Raw genomic sequence first — 23,967 nt, 5'->3', positions numbered from 1 at the left:
CAAGCAGGGCAGGAACCTGGAGGCAGGAGCTGATGCAGAAGCCATGGAGGGGTGCTGCTTACTGGCTTGCTTCGCATGGCTTGCTTGTCTGCTTTCTTATAGAACCTATATCCACCAGCCAGGGATGGCACTACAATAGGCCGAGCCCTCCTCCATTGGTTACTAATTGAGCCAATGTCTTACAGCTGGATCTCATGGAGGCATTTTCTCAGCTGAGGCTCCTTCCTCTCTGATGACTCTTAACTTGTGTCAAGTTGACACACAAAACCAGCCAGTACAATAGTGTATTATCACAGCAATAAACAAGTTGCCAAGACATTTTGTGTAAAAAAAAAAAAAAGACCCAAAACAAAAACAAACACACAGGGTGGAAATGAACCAAATAAGACACCCAACATTGATTGATGGCCCCACACTCATATGCATATTTGCATACCAGTATGCTATACATATTTGCACACACACATGCACACATAAACAGAATTATCTGTTTTGCAAGGAAATGGATAGAATTGGAGGTGATTGTGGTACAAAATAAGGCAGACACAGAAAGATAAATATTGGATGTTTTCTCTCATAGTGGAACATATATATTAGAAAGCAGACTAAAGGGAGAGGGAGATGGGGGAATGTGGTAATAAAAAAAAGACAAATATATGTTTTCTTTCTTGCAGGATCTTGGTTTAGCAATGTAAACAAATGTGAGACATGGGAACGGAGGCAATTTGGGAGATGAAGGGATCTGAGGTAGGTGAGAGGGTGAACAAAAGAAAAGTGATCGTGTTTGTGAAAAGATCACAAAAAACCCCATCATTGTGAGTGATAACTAAAATACATTAAAAAATGAAAAAGAACAAGGTTTGCCAGGTCCCGGGGAGGTGGCATGGAAAGTTGGTGTTTAACTGGTTTGGGGTGATGGGAATGTTCTAGAGTTGATAGTGGTGATGGTTGAGCAACAGCATTTAAGCCCACTGAAACTGATACCTAGAAATTGCTAAAGGCTTATTTTTCATTTGTTTCAGGCAACGTCTCACACTGTTAGGATTCAAGCAATCTTCATTATTCAGCTTCCAGAGTGCTGGGTTATGGACACTAGCCACCACACCTGGCTTTAAATAGGAATCCTTAGATGGTATAGATGTATCACACATTTTTATTTAAATAAGTCTTGTTTCACTTATGACTGCTCAGAAATATTTCATCCTGAAAGCAAGACTCTGTTAAGAAGTTATTTACTACCTGGATCTTATCAATCACAGTGTTCCAGAGATCATATGCAAAATAGCATGTAATTTTTAAGAAAAGAGTAACACATTTTCATTATGCTGTCAGAGAGTGCTGTGATCCACCAAAATGTGACAATTCTGAAAGGCTCTTTCCAGGTTGTCCATGCCTTTCCATCCTTACAGGCCTTTGGGTGTAACGCAGGCTAGACCACCTTACCCTCTTCCCCAGCTTCCATCTCCATCCCTCCTCTTTCCTCTCTCTCCACTTCCCATCCCAATACACTTCTCTCTTTCACTCAGGTTGTTTAAACTCAATGGGAAATGGCAAGTAGTTTTTAAGAAATCTTTGTGGGTTGATTGGAGCACATTAAAAATTTTATGTAAGTGTGATTCTGAGATGCACTAAACTTCAGGTCAGTTTGTGCTTGCTCCCTTTCTGCATGGTTTGTTAACTAGACCCTGCTCTGTCCTGCATCCCAGAGCACAGAAAGCCCCTCACTGCTGGTTAGAGCTTTCCAGATCATGCTTAACATTAAAATTCATCACCAACTAGATTTTCCTGTTGAAGCAATATTTTGCATTTAGTACAAACTGCATTTTAACAAATAGATACCCCTGGCTTTCACTCCTGCCCTGAATGGATGCTGAAAGGATTCCTGGAAGAAAATATTGAGGCCCTCAGATGATGTGCTAACTTCAAAAATGGAGGCGATTAGAATTGTCATGGCTCAGTTTTCTCCCAAGTGAATTCTGATGCCTCTCTCTCTTTTTTTAATGCTTTTATTTCTATTTTTAAGTGAGACATATCATTAAGCACATGCTTGAAATGCAAAAAGCACTTGTATTCTTTCCTTTAGCCTGATGTTCACGTGGTATAGGTAGAGAAGGCCTACTGAAGCAGGCGCAAGCTCTGTGGGCACCTCAGGAAGCTTAATAGTCATCGTAGTTGACACTGGCTCCATGCCTGAAGCTTTCCCGGCTGTGGGGACCAATGGCCGCATCTTCATCATAATGACGCTGGTAGTAGTCACCATAGTAGTCATGGCCGTTTCGATTTCTGTTTAGCCAATAGTTGACATCATCTTCAAATTTCTGTAGAAAAAGAGAATGTTAAAGGATGGTTTTGATGACACATAATCCTCAAAAACACACAGAAACTATGGCTTTTCTCTACGTGGCTTTTCTCAGTGATTGAGAGTCAACATCATAGCAGGACAGCTGCTCGTTATAATGTTTTCTTCACAGGTCAATCCAGGATCTTAGGATACCAGTATGAACTAACTGTCCACTAAAGAAATCTGTGCCTGAGCTCTTGATAATTTCCACCATGCCAAGGTATCGTCTATACCTGAGCCTTTTTTCTCCTTATAAGGTAAATAAAGTGTGCATCTGTCCAATGCAGTAACAGCCTGGCTGGCTCTCACTATCATCCACATTGCTATGGTAGATGCCTCCTTATCCTGCTGGCTTATTCCTGTTCTTGACCTGCCAAAGGAATTAAGTTAACCACTGCCACCTTCAGCTCTGGGGCAATGCATCTGGGCCACCTCATGCATGTTCTTGGTCTCAGTGTGCACAGGATTGTGAAGTGGGATGTGGGTGTCAGGCCCCATGAAGACACTGGAAAAGGCTCAAAGCAAGCTAGAGAGTCCTGGCTTACAAGAAACCTGCAGTCTATTGGAGATAATTATGAAAGGAGAGAGCGACTGTTAATAAAAGTTAAAAGGCAAAGAAAAGGACCAGTGGTTTGCATGACCACCTCCAGCAACTGCTTTTTGTTATAAATTGCCTTTTCAAGAGGGAGAAGAATACTTCTGAAGTGATGGTGAAAATCCAAGATGGATTGTGATGACAACTTTCACTTATTGATCTAGTTTGAGGATGAGGCATTGAGATGACAAAGACAGACTGGATGGGGAAAGGCTTGTGCAGTTTGGACTGCAGGCAATGGCTGTGAGACCCTGCACCTGAATACCACTGCGACTGGTAAATGCAGATTCTCTAGCACCATACTAGGCTCTTACACTGAATTTTCTAGTGGCTGGGTCTCAGGAATACATTTTCATTTCAGTGGAGTGGCTAGGGAATACTAAATACAGTCCATTTCCGACTTGGACATTTTATCTTTGTGTTAAGATAAAGTAAAGCAGTGTGCTTTCAGTGGGAACCACTCTGGATTCTGGAGTTGGATTTTCCCCCCAGGTGAGTGCTGTGTGGGATGAGACTCTCCGGGAAAGCTGCGGGAGTCAGGGCTCCCAGTTGTCCCTTGACCATGTGTCTGACGTAAGGGGTGGTGAGGTAGGTGTGCTGGAGGCAGTTTAAACTGTAGTGATTCCAACTTACCATAGACAGAGGAGAATCTGTCCTGAAGACCCCGAGACTGAAAACCCTATGCTGGGGCCATGAAATGGGGCTCTGGAGCCTACTTTGGCTTAGTGGTAGGTCCCCTCCTGTGTACCCCCTCACCCTGGGCCTTTGATTCTGATACCTCATTTGTTTGCTGCGCAAGACCATCAATGTCAGAGCCTCCCACAACCTGTGTGGCAAGGAGGAAGACACACATTTTTACCTCCCAGTGCCTTTAGCCTTAGACTTTTTTCACACCACCACATTTTGTGGTCAGAGTGAAATGATCTTACTGCCTATTTTCTTATTTTATTAGGTTTGAGATTTCAGAATCAAATGTGTATTTTAGATACACTTTAAGATCTTTTATGAATATATAACTAAGACAAGTTCAAGTTTGAATATTAAGTTTGAATGTGGGCAGGGGCAAAGATGAAGAGGGATGGTGCTAGTCCAGTGAAAAGAACACCACTCATGGCATCTGAGCATAGCTTCTTGTGGTCTTTTAATGTAAACTTAACTCATTATAGTCTTCCTCAGTCCTTGTCTTTTTAAGATTTTGTTACCAGACATTATGTTTTAGCCATTTACCCATATTAAAAGTTTAATAGCTATTTAATGGTGGTCATCACAGAGATACAAACTACCAAAACATGATATAACATTCTCATCTACGAAATAAATATATGTGCTTAAGTATTCCAAAGACAAGATGCTGAAGACTCGAGAACATGGGTATCCTGAAGGACACTGGGGATGTGTAACTTGACTGTGGCAAGGACCCTTCATCTGAGTCCACCTGTTTCCCCGTAACCTCACCAGGGAGAACATGGACCTAAGAAAGGAACAACTGATGCACAGTGATGTCCTTTGAGTTGTGAAAAATGCTTAATAAAGTCATTTTTAAGTACTTCAAATCACTCCTGACATAGTGTCTAGCTTAAGTATGTAGCTACTTGCACAGCAAAAGAGATAGTTGAGTAGGGAAGGGACTGGTATGTATAGAAGCTAGGAATGGGAAGGCAGGGGATGGTGCAGCCACAGGGTTTGTTCTAATGAGAGGGGACCTTTCTACCCTGCATAGTACGTCAAACACCCTCTGAGTCTCATACTCATGAACATGAAAACATGTTCAGCTGCCCGGCTGCAGATGTTCCCTGGCAGGCAGGCTATGTGGTCTACCCTGGACTCCTCAGCCACTCTGTGGATGGTCTCCAGTGAGTGGAATCTAGAGTGCCTGTCCTGCTGCCTTCTTACCTGTTCCTGTAGCCCAGATAATGACATGTGACCTTAAATAGTCTCATAAGATAGTTAACTTGCTGATTTTGCCCACTGGTGCTTCCTGGCCCATATGAACTGCCAAGCAGCTTTACTCGTGAGTGCATTGATGCAATTTCCCCTAAACATCTGCAAGAACCACCTCTCCTTAAAAGTCTCTTTATGGTCTTCACGAGTCCATATACCCACCTTGTTGTTTCAGCCGATTCTGGGCAAAGATGATAATATTTAGCGAGTTGTTTTGAGGATGCCCAGTTGAAACTAAACAGCAGGGCTGAAGGCATTTCTAGGAAAATAAGATGCTTCGGGAAGCTAGATGCGGCCTTTTGGCTCACAGGTTCCCTGGATCCCTCCTCTCCACCTGGATGGATAGCATGCAGTGAAGAGTGGGCCCATACACTTGGAATAAAAAGCCCTGCGGCTTGGCTATGGTTTGTGCGCTCCTAGAAGCTCGAAGCATGGTCCCAGTATGGCATTGCTGGAGAGCCTTTAAGAGGTGAGGCCCTGTGCAAAGTAGTTAGGTCATGAAGGCTTTACTTACTAGAGGGACTAATGCTGTGGTGTTTCAGAGTGGCTGAGTTCTTGTAAGGACTGGCGGTTGTAAAGGTCAGTGGGCATGCTTATACACACCCATAATGTCAGCACTAGGAAGTTCAAGGTCTTCCCTGACTGTATACTAAGTTTGAGGCCAGGCTAGGCTACATGAGATCCTGTCTCAATAAACAAGCAGATAATAAAAAAATTATATGAAAAATAAATAATAATATAACCAGTTTAGACTTGCTTTTTATGTCACAGTTTCTTAGCACATACTCATGCTATTATGACACCGTTTACCAAAATGTTCTCACTAGAGCCAGTAGATTTTTTACTTCAGACCTCCAGAACCACAAGCTAAACATGAACTCTGATATTCTGACAGAGCAACAGAGAACAGACTACTAAGAAGCAAAGTCTACCATCTCAGGCACTCTCCCTCAGGCCAGTCCTCTGTCCCACACAGCCTGCCCTATAGTGTCCAAGGCTCCCCCTCAGAAAAGTATACTCACAGCCTCATCAAAGCCCATGTAGAGGAACTGCTGGTACCACTGCTGTACCTCAGGCCGCGTACGGTCCCACAGCTGTCGTTTGGCACGCTTCAGGCCACCTAGGAATTCCTTTGCTGTGTTCTCGGCTACAGCTACATTAGTCTTTGACGGGACAGGTCCTGAAAAGGTTAGTTCCAAAAAGACAAAGAATGAATTATTTTTTGAAAATAATATTCTCTTTACGATTGAAAGAAATTTTTCCTCCTATGTTTTAACAAGGTTTGTATTTTATGTGCATGGGTGTTTTGTCTACATGTATGACTGTGCACAATGCACATATAGTACCAGCAAAGGCCAGAAGAGGGCATCATCCCCTAACCAGAGTTATAGACAATTGGGAAATACCATGTGGATGCTGGGAATAAAATCCTAAACTTCTAAAACAGCAGCCAGTGCTCTTAACTACTACTGAGCATTTCTCTAGCCCCAGGCTATTATTAGAATTTTAATGTGGTTTAACTACTCTGTGTTTTGAATTAACACATAGAAATTGTAAATATTTATGCTATACATACGCAAGGATCAAAGTGGGTTCATTGGCATTTCCCTCCCTTGAAATGCTTATCACTTCATGTTAGGAAGCTTTAAACTCTTTTCTAGTTGCTCATAAAATGTGCAGTGGGTTGCTCTGAGCTGTAGCCACCCCGCAGTGATGCAGCACATTGTATACCGTACTCCCCTGTACCTGCTTGTCATCCAACCTCCCCACCTCACTCCCTCTTCAGGATCCACTACAAGCTAGGAGGGAGGAAGGTAAGTGATTATCACATTTTCTAATCTCTTCAACACCTAATTTTATAGAGGGAGATGAAGAGAGGGGAAAGGATGTTCACTAGACAGCACAATGGTTCCATTTGACCTAACTGATAACTGACCAAGAGCCCACATTTTGACTTCTAGAATATTTTACTTCTATGTCTCCTTGTTGCTGTCTATCATATAACTCAGAAACTGCTTTTTTGTTTTTTATTTTTATTTTTTTGTTTTTCAGTAGAAGTTAGTAATAGAAAGGTTTCCCCATGGGAATGCCTTTTCCTAATTGCTGACTGGATAGGCAGAGCATCAACGTGCCATTCTATACCCACCCCACCAGGTAGGGTTAGGGTCCTCAGACCCCCTTCAGATGTGTTTCACTGGTATAAAATAATCAAAATTCAATTAACACTGTTTCTGCGTTCACACTGACAGCTTCTTTTGCTGTTGTTTGGTGGGGGAAGGCAAATGTTTACTAGTAATAATACTTACCTCCCAGAATGCCACACCACATAGCCACAGAACAAGCCCGCCAGATCTGCAAGCCTTTGAAGAGCAAAGCCTTCCTCATGTCCCTAATACAAGCCCTCCATGAACACAGTCATCATTACTGTTCTGCCGCTTGCAGTTACGAGTGAACACATCCTTACCCGCTTGAGGCAGACTTACCTTCTCGTTTCTGGAGCATTTTCTTGAGTGTGTTTCCACATATGCCATCTACAGAAACAGAAAGAGAAAGTAGTCCATAATTCCTAGGATTTTTGCACCTTATGGAATGCAAAAATCAGAGTTGTAAATAAGAACTGCTGATCCCTGTCCTGATTTAACAGCTCTGTAGTAAAGTATTTAATGGGTTTGGGGATACTTGCCATACAAGAAAAACAGTGCATGGTATCGAGGGCTAATACTGATAACAGAGACGAATAGATGACAAGAGCATTACTGATTGAGCTTCTCTCGCTAAAACAGTGTTTTTAGTCCTAATGTCTTCCTGCTTATCACATGCAGCTTCCAGCAAACATTATCTTCATGGTGTAATAGATCCTGTAGTGCCCTCCTCCCAAATTCATAATCCTCCAGGAATAACTGGTTGGGAATTTCAGAAGTAACATTTTTTAAGGATATTAAGATGGTTCTCATTTGACTCAGGGTGCACTCTACACCCATGGTGCAGATCCATACAGGCTAGGCAGCCCCATGAGAAAGAGCCAGGCAGAGGTGAGCCTTCTAGGGCAAGCCTGGGAACTTGGCTCTTTAAAATCGCTGTACAGTTTTGCAACTTTCTTTAATTGCCCTTCATTTAAGTTTTATTTGGGGGGTGGGGGCATTGGCTGTTAAATATGTTTTTAAAGAGTTTAACTAATCAGCTTGATAATTTGATAGGAAATAGCGTGTCTAGCCTGAAAGAGTACACCCTCTATTCGGCGAACTGGTACCTAAGAGTTGTACACAGGCTAGTTGGTCTCATGAAGGGTAGACTCAAAGCTTCTGGAGAAAACACTAAGTAAAAAACAGAACATTTATAGGGGTCTGGAACTACCATGAGAACCTAGGATAGAGAAGGCCACAGTGAGGTAGTAGTTCTGTCTTCTCATCAGGATTCTTATCCTCTCAGTCTATCCAAGGTTCCTGAGAAAAGGACAAATCTGTGCTTACATCTGCTAGAGGGGTCCAAATGCAATTAAGAACTTGCTTTGAGTATACACTCACAAGTAGAATAACTGGGTCACATAATAATTCCATTTCTAGTGTTCTGAGAAACGTCTACACTGATTTCCATAGCGGCGATTGCCAGTTTACTCAGCAGCAGTGAATATAGGTTCTTGCTTCCTTATATCCTGTCCAGCACATGCTGTCCTTTGTTCTCTTCATGATAGCCATTTTGACTGGGGCAAGATGGAATCACCTGTTTTAATTGGTAGTTCCCTGGTGCCTAAGGATGTTGAACACTTTGAAAATGCACCAAGACACTTGAACCCTCATGTCACAATAGCTAGGAAATGGAATTGGTGTGTGTGTGTGTGTGTGTGTGTGTATCTACTCACAGATAAATGGAGGTAGAGAAACTGGTACAGAGACAACCGTAAAGAAAAACTAAATCATGTTATGGTCAGAAAAATGGATAAAACTGGAGATCATTATGTTAAGTGAGATAGGCCGGATTGAGTGTTCTGGTATGATTTCTTTTGCTATGATAAAACATGTCCAAAAGAAACTTCGGAGAGGGAAGGGTTTGTTTGGCTTACACTTCAAGTTTCGGTTCATCACTAAGGGAAGTCAGCATAGACACTCAAGAGCCTTAAATAAGGAACAGTGGAGGAACACCCTTTGCTGGCTCACTCCCTGGCCATCTCCCTCAGGCCCGTGCTCAGCTAGTTCCCTTATACAGCCCAGAATCACCTTCCCAGGAAATGTCACTGCTCACAGTGGTCTTGGCCCTCCTCTATGGATCAACAATCAAGACAATATGTAAAAGACGTGACGACAGAGCAAGGGCAGTTACTCAACTGAGACTTTCTTTTTTTTTTTTTTTTTTTTTTTTTTTTTCTTTTTTGTGAGTCTAGGCTGTGCCATGCTGACAATTAAAAAAAAGGGGGGGGACAAATAACATACTTTTTCTCATGCTGAACCCAGATTTTAATTTATATTAGAGTGCTTTTATATGTATGTATACAGATTTGATATAGTTCATAAAACTAGAAAGGGGACCATGAGAGGGAAAGGAAAAAAATTTTAAAAGGTTGGAGGGTAATTTAATTACTTTTCTATTGCTGAGACAAAAGACCATGACCATGGCAACTTAAAGAAGAAATCATTTAGTGGGAGTGTACAGCTCCAGAGGATGAATCCATAACTATCATGGGGACAGCATGGCAGCAGGCAGGCATGGTGCTGGAACAGTAGTTGTGCACTTACCCCTAATCTATGAGCAGGAGGTAGAGAAATAAAGCTATCTAACTGGTAATAGCATGGGCTTTTGAAACCTTGAAGCCTACCCTCGGTTATATACCTCCTCCAACAAGGCCACACCCCAGAATCCTTCCCAAACAGTTCCACCAACTGCGGACCAAACATTCAACTATATGAGCTTATGGGGGCCATTTTCATTCAAACCACCATAGTAATAAAGATGTATCTTGGGATAAGAAAATAGGAAGGGGTTGTCTACAGAGAGCAATGATGAAAGGCTCACCAGGAAGATATGGGGGGGGGGTAAGAAAAGAGGAGAGGAAGAGGGCCAAAGGAATGGACAATTTTAAAATTAAAAAAGAAAATGAAGAATATCCATTTGGGGTTCTGGGTTTAGTTCAGTGAACATCCACTTAGCATGATGAGCCAGCCGTGGGATTAATCCTCAGCACTTCAAATCAACTAAAAAACCTGCACGCTGGTTGTCAACAATGCAACCATAAGACTGAAAAAACATCTTTTTAGTAAGAACTCTTGCATAAATGATTTGCTATGTTATTGAGGAGAAAAAATAGCCAATATTCAAAGCCTAGAGTCAGCACCTGATTGTTTTACTGTGTGTGTGTTAGTGCACTTAATGCTCACCATGTTTCTAGATCCACATCACTCATATTATGTGCAATCCATACAGAGCCTCATCACTCGACCTACTGCAGCATGAATATATTGCCTGCTGACTGCAAGTATGGCAGTACCATCTAGAGAGTCTGGCCTATGCTCTTGGATAGAGTAGGAAAATCCTAGAGCTTGTCCAAGTGCCTCCCTGGTGACCTGATGGGTGTAGTGGCAACTTTCTGGTCTTTCCTAGGAGAGTCTTGATTTACAGCACCTCCTCTCATTCTCAGAAGTGTTCTAGCTTGAAGGATAATATATGGGCATCCTAATTTTAGAGAATGGATAGCATAGAAACATCGTGAGAAGAGTATGTAAGAGCCATGCTAAGGAATGAGTGATAGAAGTTATTGTCCTGACATCTTGCTCAGAGGAACCGGCATGAGCTAGGCAGGGAGCTAAAGCGTTAGCATAGCAGGCATCAGAGTATGGAGGTTTCTGTAGTCTGTATGCAGGCTACCTATGGTGATGTGGCTGTTCTAAAATAACATCAGAGTTCAGTGTAGTCAGCTATCAAGAAATGACTGCCCCATCTCTGCTTTGTTATCATCCTGATCAGGCCACATCTCTGCAGTTCAAGATAACAGGAAACCTGGAGAAAGGAAACACCCTACCTCCCACTATGGTTTTAGATGATCTCAGCTGCTCCTGCAGCCATACCTTCAATCCATCACCATGGGCTCTAACTCTCTGTAACTGTAAGACTCTAAATGTCTTATTTTATAAGTTGTCTTGGCCATAGTATTTTATCTCAGCAATAGAAAAGTAGTGAGTTAGTAATATTTCCAATTCCTGGGCCACCACATAAAGATGGAGCAAGTGCCTCTAGGAGATTCCTGATTAAGAATTAATGCATCTGAGCATAAATCAACACAGTTGAGAGCTGGCCAAGCTACTGGAAAATGATTATCTAACCACTAAAGTGGGGCTGCTGTTGAGTGCTATACTTCCCTCCAAATCTTAAAACTCAATGAAGAAATCTATGAAAATATTTGCCAAAGCAGACAGATACATTCTCGGCTCTAATATTAACATGCATGAATATCTTAACATTCATCAGTCTTTAACAAGCCATGGGACAGCACACACAGAATTAAGCACGGCCCTCCATCTGTTTGCCTTCTGTAGATGTGCTTAACGGTTAATGAATGAAATGTGGTCTGATGCTGAAAGAGACATGAGATTCAGGCTATTCCTGCAAGCCTGAAATTTCTTGCAAATGTGAGTCATGAGTACTTCAGGAATGAAAGCTCCACCACAGCAAATCTTAGCTGTGCAACTGAAAGGCTTGCAGAGGCCCCAAGCCATGAATTATGAATGCTGCTGCTATGCCAACCCTGTACATTCAGCTGTATATTAGTACATACAATTGGACATCACACTAAATCTGCTTGGGGAAAGGAGGAAAGAACAAAAGAAGAACTGTAGCCCCCTTACTCCAACATCCCCAGCTGTCCTGTCCAGGCTGTGATGAAAAGCAGTCACATATGTAGCAAATCTCGTTACCTGGAATTAGAATTCACAGGGGACTGGACACATTCAGAGTCTCAAGATGTCTCACTCTGAAGATGAGAACCCACAACAGGCCAATCAAGAGGGAGCTGTGATCCTTCTCTTCATGAAATGTGCTTGGATGCCATGAAGAGTCATGTTTGGGGCATGGAGAGGTGGCTCCTCTGCTAAGAGCATTGGGTGCTGCTCTTCCAGGGGACCCTGGCTTGATTTCCGCATCTACCTCTGTCACTTCAGTACCGGAGTGACAACACCTTCTTCTGGCCTCTGAAGGTACTACATGCATGAAGTACACATGTGTAGGCCAAACACCAATACACATAAAATAAAAGGGGGAGGGGAAACGGTCATCCTTGAGACTCAATGTGTTTTCATCTTTCATTATTAAGTTCACATTTATTTCAGTTCAGTGATGCTGATACTGTGACGGATTCCACTCCCTCACTTCTTGGCATTAACTCGTAAAATATGAGTGTTGAAAATGAATGGCCTAACGCCATGTTCACGAAGCTAGCTCACAAGAGGGTACTGATGTCATTTGCAACAGTCACCCTTCCCACAAGAACAAGCAAGCTCCCCTTTATTTTCATGGTCTCTCCTGCCGTGACCCTGCCTCCCCTCATTCTGGAGTTTGGTTTACCATGCCTGCTCTGAGAAAGCAAAAATGAAACACAGAGAAACTGAGTGTGTCTTCTATTTACATCTGGCAATGGCCACCGCTTCACACTGGGACAAACACCAGTCTCAGGTGATAGGTAAATAGTTTAGTGTCTTCCAGCTACTGCTCTCTTGGCAGTAAATCTCGGGTCACCCTACTGCCTCCCAGAGTTATAACCTCAAAGGTGCTCTTATGCACAGGAACTCACCTGTGACCTCTAAAGGGTCACACAAAAGAAGAACTTTCCAGGTTCAGAAGGTAGAGTCTGTGGAGCTCTGGGTATAGTATAAAGGCCTGAACTCACTTTACAGTGTACTGCTTAAGTGCTTTTAATGGAGAAAGAACTGGGGATTTTCAGTTAATTCAGCTAAATATAGTAGATATATATTTGCTAATATGTAGATATATTTCATGTTTAAATATAATAGCTAGTAGAAATACAATAGCTAATAATTCCACTGGATATAATAGAAAAAGTTAAACATTGCTCAGCTTTGCAGCCCGAACACTCTTAGTCAGCTCTGTTACCCCAAACTGCCTGGGAGGGAATTGGAGAAAGACAGCAGTGTGTCCTGCCTCGGAATCATACTCCCTTCAAGCCTCCACCATCCCTGATTTAGCACTTCTTGTGGCTCTTTCAGATCCCTATTCCATTTGCCCAAGGTTGCCCCTCAGTCTACTATGCTCTCTTTGAATTTGATTCCCTCACTGCCTGCCCAAGTGCACTCATTGGGACTTACGTGAGTGCAAAATACTAGACCAGGTTCCTCTGTCTTCTTGGTTTAGTTCAGGTTAAGAGCAGGATCATATTCAGGCATGAAGCACCCCATTTCCAATCTCCTTCCCCAGCACCTTAAGCACTCTCCACCAGGTATCCTCCACTTACCTGGACCCAGGCAAAGCAGAAGGAGCAGAGCCAGCCCAGCAAGGGCCAGGACTGCAGGCCGCGCAGACGCAGACGAGGTGCTCATGGTGACAGAGTGCTGCAAAGTAGCTGGAGGGATGACTGGAGCAGGGACCCAGGCTCAGCGAGGCAGAGAGCTCCAGTATCCTTGCTCTGGGCGGGACCCACAGGGTGGGAAACTAGCCAGCAGGCCAGGCCGAGAGCCAAGCTTCAGTTCAATGCCACCGAGGCACACTGCCCTGCGGGTCTGTTGCAAATCGCTGAGAAGAGCCGCGTGGCCAAAGGGGAGAGGGCAGGACTGATGCCAGGTACAGCCCAACCAGCCTGGACAGAGAATGTTGGCTCACTCCTCTTTTCCGCGCGCCCCCCTGAGCCATTCCTCTCCAGCACAACCCTCCCCTAGCAACGCAGGCCCTTGGCTTCAGGCTCAGGCCTTGCCTTTTAAAGTAGCCTTTGGAATGTTCTTAATTCCTGAACTGTAGTTAAGGTTGGCTCCTGCAGGGTCTCTTTTTATGATAGTTTGAAAGATTCTGGGTTCAGAACTGCCATCCAGGGAAAACATCAACTCAAACCGCTGCAGTGCAAAAGTGTTTTTGCAAAGTTTTAGTGAACATGCTGTGTCCACTGTGCACACTCTCATTCTGGGACAGTTGAGCAATTGGAACGAAGGCAGAAGACACTCATTTTCTCAGTAGCAGACTTGACCACTAAAAGAGGTCATAAAACAGTGTGCTCAACAAAAGAGAAGACCAACCGGGGGTTTTCCTGACCACTATGCAGGAATCTGGGTTCCATCCCCAGCAGCAGGTTGGTAGAGAAAGACAAAAACTGTTTTCAATTGATGAATGGAAACTTGGCTTTGGAGGCTTTTCCCAGTCTGAGCTGAGCTCAGTTCCTTCACAAAGATTCTCAGTTTTAAATCAAGGAGAGCTGCTTAGTGTCTGGCCACTCAGGGAGAGACCTCATGTAGAAGGGTTTCTCCAGCAGGCAGGAGAAAATCAGAGTTTAGCCATCAAAGGAAAAGAAGAGAAAGGTGAGCCTGGGAGGGATGTAAATACTGATTTGGGAGTCACAGGTATAGGAGAGTAAGGAGCTTGTTAGTGCATACTGCTGGTCACCTGTGATTGATCGGGTGTTGGGTAAGACATAGCAATCTGAACTTTATTTAACGACTCTCAGGGATGCTGAAGTGTGTCTCAGACGGCACTAGGAGCAACTCCACTACAGAAGCTTCCCTGCCCTCTTGCCCTTCCCTTGGCCTCGGTGGTGAGAACCTTTTTTTCCCTTGAAGACTGAGCACAGTGGAAAGGAACAGGGTTTAGGATTCAGTATTTCTCTGCATTCTGCACAAATATTTAGAGAACTCACTTGTCTTTCTATGTGTGGGTCTCTAAAGTGGAGGCTGCAGCATCTGCTGTGCTAAGGTAAGAAGTCAATGTGGAGAGCCTCGTATGCTGTGAGCACACAAAAATGTTGGTAATTAGTGTTACCACTTAGACTCTGGCCTCTGTGTCCTGTGCTCAGCACCTTGCCAGCTGTGGTCTTTATCTCCTTCCTGCCCAGGCCAGAATCTCAGGAGCTATCATTCCGGAACGATGCCAATTCAACCCTAGTGTCATTGTCATCAGGGCTTTTCAAATGCTGCCCAACAAGTTGTCTTTCAGAGTGCTGCAGTGACATCTGCCTTAACTACTGGTTCACAGATAATTTGGTGACAGAGGAGCAGGGGAAGTGACCTTACCCTCTGGGGTGCCATCAGCCCAGCACTCTACAAGGAAGCTCTGTAGAACACATCATGTAGGACAGAGAGACAATCTAATACAACTTTGATCCAATACCACATCACAAGAGATGGTGAGAGAGCTGTTACAGTGGAATAGGCTCCATTACAGGATTGCCATTTTGTAGGTGTAGGAAATGGAATTGGGGTGCCCTTTTAAAGCCCTTCACCCTTTCAACAGCAGCCTGAAAGATTTATGGTTAAAATGATACAATGTAAGAGGTTTGTTTTACAATGCTTAAGGAGGGGGCTAAAGAGAGTTGGCTCTGAGGTCAAACTACTTGTTCTTTTGCACGAACCCTAGTTCAGTTCCAGCACCTACAGAGCATCTCATAACTACCTGTAACTTCAGTTCCAGAGGATCTCGTGCCCTCTTTTGGTGTTCATGGGCACCAGATAAGTATGTAGTACACATGCATGGGTGCACATGAATATACATATAACATAAAAATAAAATGCATCCTTCAAAATGCTTTTAAAAGGATCTCCCAGGAGTGTGGACATGCCTGTGAGCAGAGGTAAGACCACCACTTCTGCTCAAATTCCTGGCCCAAGAGGGACCCTCCCCAAGCCATCAGAACACAGGAACCAAGGAACAGCCAGGGACAGGATCCTTCCAGTTTCTGTCTGCACCCTGTCCTTCCAGCATTCTGAAAGACAACTTGTTGATGACCCTGTACCACAGTTCTTCATACCCAAATTCCTCCTGGAGAGAACTGGTCTCCCAAGAGTACTGACACACAGGCTTGCAGGAGGGACAAGCCACAATCAGAGACAGCAAGGTGCCAGTTAACACCAGAGATAACCAGATGGTGAGAGGCACAGGCAAGAACGTAAGTAAAAGAAACCAAGACTACTTGGCATCATCAGAAACCACTTCTCCCACCACAGGGAGCCCTGGATACCCCAACACACTAGAAAAGCTAGACTCTGATTTAAAATCACATCTCATAATGATTATAGAGGACTTTAAGAATAATATAAATAACTCCCTTGTACTGGCTATTTTTGTGTCAACTTGACACAGCTGGAGTTATCACAGAGAAAGGAGCTTCAGTTGAGGAAATGCCTCCATGAGATCCAACTGTAAGGCATTTTCTCAATTAGTGATCAAGGGGGAAAGGCCCCTTGTGGGTGGGACCATCCCTGGGCTGGTAGTCTTGGGTTCTATAAGAGAGTAGGCTGAGCAAGCCAGGGGAGGCAAGCCAGTAAAGAACATCCCTCCATGGCCTCTGTATCAGCTCCTGCTCCCTGACCTGTCTGAGTTCCAGTCCTGACTTCCTTTGGTGATGAACAGCAGCATGGAAGTGTAAGCCGAATAAACCCTTTCCTCCCCAACTTGCTTCTTGGTCATGATGCTTGTGCAGGAATAGAAACCCTGACTAAGACATCCCTTAAAGAAATACTGAAGAACACAGGTAAACAACTAGAAGCCATTAAAGAGGAAACACAAAAATCCCTTAAAGAATTACAAGAAAACACAACCAAACTGGTGAAAGAATTAAACAAAACCTTCCAGGACCTAAAAAAATGGAACTAGAAACAATAAACAAATCACAAAGGGAGACAACTCTTGAGTTAGAAAACCTAGGAAAGAGATCAGGAGTCATCACCAACAGAATACTAGAGACAAAAGAGAGAATCTCAGGTGCAGAAGATAACATAGAAAACATTGACACAACAATCAAAGAAAATGCAAAATGCAAAAAGCTCCTAACTCAAAACATCCAGGAAATCCTGGATACAATGAGAAGACCAAACCTAAGGATAGTAGGTATACAAGAGAGTGAAGATTCCCAACTTAAAGGGCCAGTAAATATCTTCAACAAAATTATAGAAGAAAACTTCCCAAACCTAAAGAAAGAGATGCCCATAAACATATAAGAGGCCTACAGAACTCCAAATAGACTCGACCAGAAAAGAAATTCCTCCTGTCACATAATAGTCAAAACACCAAATGCACAAAACAAAGAAAGAATATTAAAAGAAGTAAGGGGAAAAGGTCAAGTAACATATAAAGACAGACTTATCAGAATTACACCAGACTTCTCACTAGAGACTATAAAAGCTAGAATATCCTGGGCAGATGTCATACAGACATCTAAGAGAATACAAATGCCAGCCCAGGCTACTATATCCAGCAAAACTCTCAATTACCACAGATGGGGAAACCAAAATTTTCCATGACAAAACCAAATTTACATAATATCTTTCCACAAACCCAGTCCTACAAAGGATAATAGATGGAAAATTTCAACACAAGGAGGGAAACTACACCCTATAAAAAGCAAGTAAGTAATCTTTTTTTCAACAAACCCAAAAGAAGATAACCGCACAAACATAAAAATAACATAAAAAATAACAGGAAACAACAATCACTTTTCCTTAATATCTCTTAACATCAATGGACTCAATTACCCAATAAAAAGACATAGACTAACGGACTGGATAAGTCTGTGGCTCCAGGTAGTGAGCACAATAGTTAGATGGTATAACAGGATGGCTGCTCTAGTCAGAGAGCTTAACAAGTAAAAATTACCTGCTTTTCATAGGCAGATATTAGTGAAAGTTTGAATTAATTGCTTTAAAGATAGTATAAAAATATAATGCTTTAATAAGTCTTACAGGATACTCATACTCTTTCTAATGTGGGCTCTATGGAAATTTTGGGTTAAAATCCTGGTTTGACAAGCTCCCTGCTTATAAGCAGGTATAGATAGAAGTGTGAGTCAATTGTTTTTAAAAATGGTATAATAAGGTCTGCAGGGTTACTAACTCATATTCTTTGAATGTGGGCTCCACAGGAATTTTGCATTGATTTTCCTGACATGACAGATTAGGAAAAAGGCCTGAGAATAGGTTTTTATAATAAGCAAAAGATTTTTTAGGATAGCAGAGAAATTGTATGAAAACACTTGTTTTAGGGAAGATTTGAAGACCTGCAGGATAACTCATATTCTTTTGAACATGGACTCCATGGGAATTTTGGGTTAATTTCCTGGCATGGCAAAATAGAAAAAAACTAAGAATGGGCACATATCATATTTTAGCTTACTACATTTGTTTTAATTCTCAAAATGGGTGTGATTTTGGGTTTTATGGTTATATTATTCCTCTGGGAGAGAGGTCAAAATAAAAGTTTTTCTGGTTACTGGCCCAAGGATATGCTGATTTGGGAGAAAGGTTTTGTCTTTGTGTTTTCAGATAAGGTAATTAGTGTCTACACAGCTTCCAGAGTTATATGGATCAGATGTGACAAAGGGAGACCCCCAGAGAACTAGATTCCAGAGAATCAAACAAAAAAGGTATCTTGATAATTCTAAAACTTTGTTTTGAGATTTGTATATTACAGAATATACAGCCTTGGTGAGTCTCATCAGTAGACATGCTGAACTGACCTGCTTTGAACTCCTGATCTCTTGGACTTTCATCTGGATCCAGTCAGGACACAGATGTCAGAGACTAAAACAATCCTTTGGTGTGGCCTTCTTAAGGTCATCCAACTCTCCCATTTTTTCTACCATTCACCCCCTTCAAAGATATCTCAGCATTTATATTCAGCTTGAAGAAGTTATGAAGAGTTGTTGCCCCAGTTCTCCAAACTTGGGGGTCTAGAGGTGGTTATTCTAGTTCTCTTTCTGGGGAATGTTGAAATGATCATAATTGGTTCAGGGAGGAAAGAGCTAGAATTGATTGTGTAGTCATAACTGCATTTGGTAGAAATCTTTACAATAGTTACTAAATTGATGTCATAGTTTCTTATTTTGGTACAGAATTTGTTTTGATACAGAATCAAGGTTATTATTGGTATAAATTTCTTCTATTGATACAAAAAATTTTAAAGTACAAGGCTTGGACCCAGTCCTTCTATAACGTTATTACAAACTGATCTGAGATGTTCAAGCCTGTGAGTTAAGGATCAAATAGCAAATTCATGGTTCTGAGTTTATTGTTAGGGTGTTTTCAAATAATTTAATTAGAAATAGCTGAGAGTAGTTAATGGACAACAGTCCAGATTACTTTACATAGATAGTTGGTTTTCAAAAACATCAGAAATCCACAGAATGTGACATTTAATGTTATTTATTCTTTTGTTGTTGAGACAAAAATGCTCCTAACAGCTTCCTATTTGTGAATTCAAAGAAGCAGCTGAGCATCTCACCTCCAGGTGAGGTTGTACATTGTGGCTAGGTGGCTACTGGGCAGAAATTGCCTATCTCTTCTGCAGAACTGTACTGTTCTTGAGAGGACACAATTTGTAGGTTAGGACAGCTTGGTTCTGCTGAGACAGAATAAGCTAGCCCTTAATAATTCCTGTTTTTCAAAGGTCTTTCTCATGACCCTGGGCCAGAATGCTGAAGACTGATGCTCCAACTTCCTGACTTACTGTAGCTGCATGAGTAGGCAGCTGACTCTACAACTTGTCACAGTTCTGGAAGGCTTCCTATATTTTCAGATAATGTTGCTTGTTCTCAGATTTCTGACAGGTATGAAATATTATTTATAGTCTCATAGCCAATCCAGGCTATTTAACATTGAGAAAATATATTTGAGAAGATAGTTTTCTGATGGTATACAAGCAAAACTAGGACATAACAGATGGATTTATAAGTCTTTTAAGTTAGGATAGATGAAAGAGTGTTCTATTTAATTGTCAAAGATGATGGACTGGATGTTAGGCATATCTTATACTTTATAAATTACAAAATGGTAAAAAAAAATTCAGTCTGCACAAGATAGTAATTCTATTCCTTCATGATCTCTTCTTCGGTGCCTGCCTCCAAGTTAATGTTTGATTTACTGTCCTGACCACCATTTATAATGTACTGTAAGATATAAGATGAAATAAACTCTTTCTTTCCACCCCCACCAAAAAAAAAAACCCCAAAAAAGAAAACCATAGAACTCTCAGTTACTTCAGAGCCATGTCTTCCTAGATTCTGCTATGTTTTCTGCCATGATGATAATAAACTGAACCTCAGAACCAGTAAGCCAACCTCAATTAAATGGTATCCTTTATAAGAGTTGGCTTGATCATAGAGTCTCTTTACAGCAATGGAAACCTAAACTAAGACACTGACCTTAAAGGTTTCTGCAGGAAGAAGTCATGCAATTAAAGGATCAGGTCTACTTAATATATAATAAGACTATCTCTATTGACAAAAAAAATCCTTTAAAAATTATAATAGATTCTTTTTGTCAGGAAAACATGCACACCATAAGACTCCAGTTGTAATATGTGTATAGGACCTAGGTCTGCATGCATGTATACCCCAAAGAGTCATATACTGAAATCCTACTCCCCAGGGTAATAGAGGTGGGTCCTTATAAAAAGCCTCCAGAGAGATCCCCACCCCTCTCCACCATGGGAAGACAGCTTGAGAAGGTGCTGCCTACAAACTAAAAATTGAAACCTCAACCGTTACTCATTCTCCTGCTGCCTTGATCTGGGAGGTGCCAGCACTAACAACTGTGGGCTATCAACTTCTGTTGTTTACAAGGTTCTCAGTTTAAAATGTAGTGTTACACCAGACCTAAGAAAGTAAGACAATGGTACCTCATTCTAATCTTCTCCAGAATGTATTTACAAATATTCATCAAAATGTAGGACCTTAGTGCTACCCCACTACCATAGAATATAGGACTACATGTGACGCCTGTTCAATTACTGAATCTATTCTAGGTGCCTTCATAGCTCCACAGGTCTGCCTGCACCAATGTCATTTTCTGATATGACATTGTTTCCTCGTTGTTCCTAGTCAGAACCCCACTTCCCAGGCACTGCTTCAAAAATGCCCACATAAACACTGATTTAGAACCATCATATTCTTTATGCTTCTTGGTCCTATGCATCAGGAGTCTGAGCTGGGCTCAGCCAGGTGGTTCTTCTGTTTTTGTGAAGTGCTGCTGGAGATCTCTTATATTGTTTGGTTGGTAGAGAGACTAAGGTGGACAGCTATACTCATCTGTCTGGTGGCATGATGGAGCTGAACTACACTGAGGTGCACTCTTGTGGCATCTCAAGCCTGATGACTTTAGGCTCCCAGAAGGAGCATTGCAAGCACAGGTATTCCAGAGGACAAGAAAAGCAAGATGCCATGATTGTAAGTCTTAACCTGTAAACTGGCACAAATCAATTTCATTGTGTTCTATTGGTCTAAGAACCACAGGACTGATGGCATCTAGTGAAGGGTCAATGGGAGAATATCAAAGAGGTTATGGTTCTTAAACCTGCCACACCCACCATGTTTCCAAGCCATGCTCAGTTGTTGCCTCCTCAAGAGGCTTTCCCTACTTCCCCTCAGGCTGGCATCCTTCCTTTTCTCTTCTTGAAAGCCTTTTGTGCTCTCTATCCTTTCCCTGATCGCCATAGATTTCACTGTGTGCCCTATTTCTCTTTTGTCCTTTGAAAACAGAGGTCCCCACTTGTTTTCAAGATTAAAAGATTAAAGAGAGCCTTTCTTTAAATCACTGCAGACCCCCACTATGAATAGTTGAAGAGTAAACGGAGGCTATCTAAGAATGTATCAGTTCAAGACTATGCAGGTATTATATAAATGAGGTTGCTTGATATGACTGCATCTTTGTTTTTCTACATTTGATGCTAGAAAAGGATTTGGAATTTGTTACCAAAGCTCACTGGACTGAGGGAAGAGCCCTGCCACAGACCTGCCCTAGCAACTGGCTAAGTCAGTCCTCCAAGCACTTTGTTGTTAAACTGCCTGCTTAGTGATGGGATCTCAAAACCACTTCCTGTTGGTTAAGACAGTTTCCATGCTGGAATTTTAACTTTTGCCATTTGAAATAACTAACTGAAGCCAAAGGTGGGGATAGAAAGTTCGTTTTAGTCTAAGAAAGTATTGAAGCACACAAAGTTCTTATTGTAGAAGGCTGACAGAAGGCTTCTGTGGAGATTCTCATGAAGAGGTGCCAGGACACCACAAGCAAACCTGTTCTATTTAACATCTGTGTTCAGGACCCCACAGGTAGTAGCCTGCCCTGAGTGTCCGTGTAGAGGCTCTAAGGACAGATATTACCTTTTAATGTTAAGATATTATGTCTTAATGTTCAAGCCTAGAATTCACTAACCAAAGTGGTCTGAGCACAGGATCTACCAGCAGACTTTGTTATAAGTATCTGTGCCCAGGATCTAACTAGTGGACCAGGCCCCTTAGTGCCTGAGTGTGAGTGAAATCTAGAGTCAGAAGACCTAGAGACAGCCTGTGAGCTCTAGAAGAAATAGCTTTCTTCTGTGCAAGGGTCTTTGGTGAGACAAGAAGACTTCTCTGGGGCTAGTTTCCAGTCTCTTGCACTTTAATTTTTAACATCTGAATTAGAGTTCTGAAAACAGATGGGCATAACTTTCAGATGAGACTCAGAGTTCTCCGCACCAGGAAGCCTCCCCTTGTTTTTCCCTGGATGCCTCTCTCCAAGAAGTGGAGGACCATGATGGAAAACCCAAGCAGTTCTCCCAATAAGTCAGAGAGCATGAAACTCTGTGTATACTGTGCATACCAGTGGATAACGTCCATATTTCACTTACAGGAAGAACTTTAGGCCTTCTCTACCTTTTCTGATTTGCCAGCATCACTGCTTCTGCACTTTGAGAAACTTGTGTTAAGTTAAAAAAAAAAAAAAAAAAAAAAGTTAAGCCTCCCCCCCCACCCCCGCCTAAACTCATAAGCTCCAAGATGTCACATTAGTCAGTGATTCACCTAGACAGCTACCAAATGACTGACAAATGTGGCTATCATATGTATATAGACAGAAATGACTTATGTTCTGGTCTGGATTTGATAGGATGGTTCAAGATTTCATCAGATAAGTGTACAATTAATATGCATTGTTTATTTCTGGAAGTTTTCTGATAATGATTTTGCATCTTGGTTGATGATGAGTAACAGAGATGAGGAAGGTGAGCCTATAAGCCATAGGAAGTTTCCATGGGTTTGTTAATGCATTAGTATAATCACCACTGCTCAAGGAAGGTGGGCAGTGGCAACATCATTCATATCAAGTGCATCAAGTGCATCCACAGTCATCTAGGTACCCACGAGAGACCATGGCTGCCCCTGAAATCTAAAACTAATCATTTACTCAACACTGTGATTTCCAGTTTAACCCTGGTTCTCACAGGGTGGATAAGATAGAGCCCTATTTATAGACAGGGACTCCCAGGGTCTAAGCTTTGTCATTCAGCAGTTTTCCTGGCATCTGAAGATCCCAATGTTCAGTATGTGTTTCTACCTTCTAGATAAACCTTAAGCAATCCAATCTGTATTTTTGCGTTAACCACAGACCCAGACTCAATGATGCCAGTGTCTGATTGGGTCCTGTCCTCAGGAACCTGACCTTCTGCTGAGGATCAACACAAAAGCCAAAAACCCATAATTATGTTTTACAAGCTATTTGACAGCCTTTCAAGAATTTACATGCTAAGGACTCCAAAGGCAAGATTAGTGTTGTTTTAGACAAGGGTGACAAAGATTTCTAAAATCATTAGATAGCTTGTGAAGCACCTTGGAGAGACCTCATTAATTTAAACAGGGTTCTAAGCAGAGTCAACTGAAACATGATTGTCGATCTCCAGCCTCTGACAAGCATCTCATTCCGGATAAGACACAGGAATTCTCTCTCCTGTTGATGGTTACAGTGCCATTGAGTCCAGAATAGCACATGGCTTCTACATGGCTCAAGAACTACCTTTAGGATTTTGCTGAAAGGACCCTGACATATCTGTCTCTTGTGAGGCTATGCCAGTGCCTGGAAAATACAGATGTGGATGCTCACAGTCATCTATTGGATGGAACACAGGACCCCCAATGGAGGAGCCAGAGAAA

General features: G+C 42.1%; 1 protein-coding gene across 1 annotated transcript; it reads right to left on the bottom strand.

Moving 5' to 3' along the window:
• Positions 1-1,956: 1,956 nt before the first annotated feature.
• Positions 1,957-13,694, bottom strand: Ecrg4 (ECRG4 augurin precursor). The gene is made up of 4 exons (XM_021176279.2): positions 13,330-13,694; positions 7,361-7,408; positions 5,900-6,057; positions 1,957-2,318 (listed from the first exon to the last, which is right to left on the bottom strand). The coding sequence occupies exons 1-4, from the start codon at positions 13,412-13,414 to the stop codon at positions 2,157-2,159; spliced, it is 453 nt and encodes a 150-aa protein (XP_021031938.1). The 5' UTR covers positions 13,415-13,694; the 3' UTR covers positions 1,957-2,156.
• Between the last annotated feature and the right edge of the window lie 10,273 nt (positions 13,695-23,967).

This window comes from Mus caroli, chromosome 1 (assembly GCF_900094665.2).
Source record: "Mus caroli chromosome 1, CAROLI_EIJ_v1.1, whole genome shotgun sequence".
In the NCBI taxonomy this organism is placed as follows: Eukaryota; Metazoa; Chordata; class Mammalia; order Rodentia; family Muridae; genus Mus; species Mus caroli.
The sequence above is the reverse complement of the archived record's forward strand: the minus strand, read 5'-3'. Positions and strand labels throughout refer to the sequence as shown.